The following is a 4,113-nucleotide window of genomic DNA, read 5'->3' on the forward strand; positions in this document are numbered from 1 at the left end:
ACAGGCAATACATTTCCTTTTTTGTTGTTCAATAATAAATGTGTACCGTATTCTTCTTCATGGAAAAATAAGACATCCCCTGAAAATAAGACCTAGCGCACCTTTGGGAGCAAAAACTAATATAAGACACTGTCTTATTTTCGGGGAAACGGGGTAGACGGCTTTCTTTCAGTTGACTGGAGTGTTCGGTCTTATTTCGGTCACCCATTAGTGCAGGGATGCGAGGCGGAGCGGTGGGGCTTAGTACAGAGATGTCCTCATGCGTTGCGTGAGCATGAGGAGTTACTTGGCCTCTGTGGGCCTCGGTTTCTCGGGTGTAAAACGAGAGCCGGGAGCCCCCAGCCATGGCCCGGAGGAATGGAAAAGGGGGCAGTCACCGGAGAGCAGCCTGGCAGCTCTGCCCAGTGTGAACTGGATAGTCATGGCGGAGCTGGGTCAGAGGGTATCTGAACCGCTGGAGGTCACACTGTAGCCTGCTCTGCAAACGGTCAACTCGTTCATGATAAAAAAAATGTAAATGAATAAAATTAAAGAGCGAGAGAAAGTGAAAAGTTAATTATAGAACCTTCCTCTCCAATTGGAGGAGCTGTGGTCCCAAGAGGGTGGGGTGAATGCTTGTTGTTTTCTCTCTCTCTCTCTGTCATCGGAAAGGTTGGTCCACATGGGGACATTTTTAGGAAGTCCACAACTGAAGAAGGTCCACAAAGCCCCCTTTTCTGTCTGGAGAAAGGGAAAGGAGATCCCCAGGGATATGGTAGAGGGAGCTTAGAAAAGCTACCCCATAACATTGGCCACGAACTCTTGGTTCACTCTTGAGCTCCACACACATGGTTCTGACCCTCAGGAGACTTTGAGAATTGAAAGATGAGCTAGACCACCACCCAGGTCCCTACCAGGCCCTGTGGGGGGCTGGGGGCACACATGGGACAGAGCCAAATGGCACTGCACCCACACTGAACTGCCATGGGATGCACAAGTCACAGAAGGCTGGCCAGGACTTGCAGCCTGAACTAAAGCAGGTGACTACCGATAAACAAGTGTCAACATTCTCCATAGGATTTAAACGTCCATTCAAAATTATATCCAGGATATAATTCCAGATAACTCGGCAGATGAGGGACCAGGAAATTCTCAGCTCATATGAAACAAGAGTCAACAGATGCCAAGACTGAGATGATATTCATGTTGAAATGACCTAGGACACAGTTTAAAGTAGGTGCCATAAAGATGGAGTCCTAGAGGCTCGTTTTGCGCGTGCACACACACACACACACACACACACGCGCGCGCGCGCGCGCGCGCGCGTGTGTGTGTGTGTGTGTGTGTGTGTGTGTGTGTGTGTGTGTATGTGTTTTAAGTATTTGGATAACTGCAAGGTCATCAGTTCAAACCTACCCCTTGCTCCATGAGAAAAAGGTGAGACTGTCTGTTCCCATAAGTATTTAGTCTTGGAGCAGTTCTACTCTGTTCTATCGGGTCACTATGAGTTGGAATCCACTCGAGGCAGTGGGTTGGGCTTATCATAAACATGCTCCAGAAAGTAACGTGGACGCTCTTAAAATTTATGGATAGGTAGAGAGTCTCAAACAAGAAAAATATATTCAAAGGAGCCAACTGTAAAACTTCAAAGTGAAAAATACAATAAAAGAAATAAAAGAACTTTCATCAGAGATCATCAGAGAAAGCAGTGAAATTAGCTTTAAAAAACAAACAAACAAAAAACCTATTGTGGAGATTGTGAGCTAGAGTTCCACCCAAGATATTCTTTTCATAATAAAAATCATCTGGACAGGGCTATTCATTGTGGCTGGCGGAGGTGTTCAAACTGAGTCCCGCCACTCTGTCTTGGCCAGCCTCCTTCCTGCCTGAGAAATTCTTCTCCCCTTTTTTTATCCCTCAGTGCACAGCGCCTGGGTCCCCCAACTTTCCCATCCACTGTAATCTCCCTTCTCAAGTATTTCCACTTGCTCATGATTAACCACAGTCGCCTGGAGTAATTCCCCGCCTCACCCCTATTTTGAGCTCCCAAGGGCAGGAATCATTATCGTCTTCTCCTTCATTTCCTGTGTTCTCTACCAGGAAGCATTACTTGCATAGAAAACAGTCGATAAAGGATGGTTGAATGTATGGTAGCCACAGAGGGCCAGAATTTAGCATCTACCAGAGTCACTAATTAGCATGGTGCAGCTACGGGAGTAGGAGTTGGGCAAAAGATGACCAGCCTCTCAAGGGTCTCAGAGTGATGACACTCAGCCCAAGCTGCAGCACAGCCCATGGGGGAGCCTGAAGCCGAAGGAGCGAGGGGCCAGGACTCCACGGCCCAGACTTTAAGAACATTCTTTCTGGCCAGCCTCTTGGATGGAGCGGTGCGTTGGGAGTCTGACCTTATCTGCATCCCTTTTCTACAGGAGCACATGTCCTTGCGCAGCAGGAGGCTGTTCAGGGTCACGGCCCCAATCAGGAAGAAGAGCTGCTTCACGGCCTGCCGCACGAGCTCGGGGTCCAGGCCGTTCTGGCACATGGTGCTGTAGAAGTAGCTCAGCTGCTGCAGGACTGACGTCATTGTGTAGGCGTCTGTGTCATCTATGCTGGATGACCGCTTCCGGAAGCCCGTGGGCTTCAGGCCGGAAATGCCCTGCAGACTCTCGTACTCCAGCATGCCTGGCACTGCAGAGAAGACACCAAATTGTCCGTCACACCCAGAGGACACTTCCCATTGCCTTCATGGGCTATTCCAGCAGAGAGGGCATATGTGTAGATAGATACATACATAGATACATAGATAGATGCATAGATATATAGATAGATGCATAGATACATAGATGCATAGATAGACAGATGCATAGATACATAGATAGATATAGATAGATAGATAGATAGATAGATAGATAGATAGATAGAAAGACAGCTATTGGCAAGAATTAGCAGAAGTCGTTGGGAGAAAGCAGAGGGATCAAGGATTTGCGAGCATGGGGAGAGGGTATGGACCACTGTGTACAGTAGGGAAGCTCTTCTTTGAAGCCCAGAGCCTGTCATTTTTAGACTCGCTCAAAAAGGAGCGCATATTAACAGGATAGCTCATGGTTGGGAACCACTGAAAGCCAAAGACTTCAGGAAATCGAAGAGACTGACGAAAGTCTGGGGCAACCACGAATTTGAGTGGAATGTTGAGATTTCCAAAAGAGTTGACGGAGCCACACGAAGAATAAGAAGTAGCAATCTTTCCCTCCAGAGAGGAAAACCTCAGAGAAAGACGACGACCAGCTACATCCTATTACTTACATTGTTTTAAGTAATTAAAGGATTAAAGGGTGGTTGCTTACAAAATTCCATTTTCTTAGTTTTTCAAAATACATTATTTATAACCACACATTCCATATACGCCGGATTTACTTTTTTGAAAGTTTCAGTATTGAGGGGTCCACATTTGTTTTCTTACCTATGATTGGCTGGATGTTATTTTCCATCACGACAATGAACTGGTGATAGATTCGAATAGCCACATCACTCAGAATTTGTCTGTATTCTGAAAGGTCAAAGTTACTCAAGCAATTCTTATTCTGATGTGGACTGTTATGTTTCATGAATTCCTGAAAGTAATTTTGTAGATGACATGTTACGATAACATAGGCATAGAGGACATTAATGCATGATTCCTATAATGACATTATACATCGCTTCTACTACAACTCAAATTCAACGTGTTTGGCTTGCTTCAAATGAGTTCCTGATGTTTGAGGGAGCGTTTACTTTCTGCAAGGGGTGGAAATCGGCAATGACTTCTTGTCTGAGCTCAGGCCATTCTGCTGCTGGATGACACTGCTTCCTCCCCATCCTGCAGCCCTCCAAAGAGGTGGCCCCAGAGTCTATCAACCACAGGGGAAAACAACTCCCACAAAAGCTCAGGGTCAAACATCTCAAAAACCAAACTTTGGTGAGCAGTTAGTAGGGAAAATAAGTGGGAATTCATAACCTTGCATTTCAAGAATATAGACCAATGGGAAATATTTCAAAATAAGTACGTTGAACATGTTTAGAGAAACAAAAGGCAACAGAAAAGTGGGTGAAGGGAGACATCACACAATGTAAGAAATGACAAAATACTAATAATTT

The 4,113-nt window shown here is 45.6% G+C and overlaps 1 protein-coding gene across 1 annotated transcript in view; it reads right to left on the reverse strand.

Annotated features, from left to right (window-relative positions):
• The window catches only part of MYO5C (myosin VC), a 103,203-nt gene that overhangs the window by 5,460 nt on the left and 93,630 nt on the right, over window positions 1-4,113 (reverse strand). Inside the window, exons 38-39 of the mRNA XM_045286468.1 lie at window positions 3,440-3,590; window positions 2,385-2,667 (exon numbers count right to left, since the gene is read on the reverse strand). Coding sequence (XP_045142403.1) covers window positions 2,385-2,667; window positions 3,440-3,590 — 434 coding nt within the window. The remainder of the gene's footprint in view (window positions 1-2,384; window positions 2,668-3,439; window positions 3,591-4,113) is intronic.

The sequence above is a fragment of the Echinops telfairi genome, unplaced genomic scaffold (genome assembly GCF_000313985.2).
Source record: "Echinops telfairi isolate 266 unplaced genomic scaffold, ASM31398v2 ScPeMD7_8;HRSCAF=38, whole genome shotgun sequence".
In the NCBI taxonomy this organism is placed as follows: domain Eukaryota; kingdom Metazoa; phylum Chordata; class Mammalia; order Afrosoricida; family Tenrecidae; genus Echinops; species Echinops telfairi.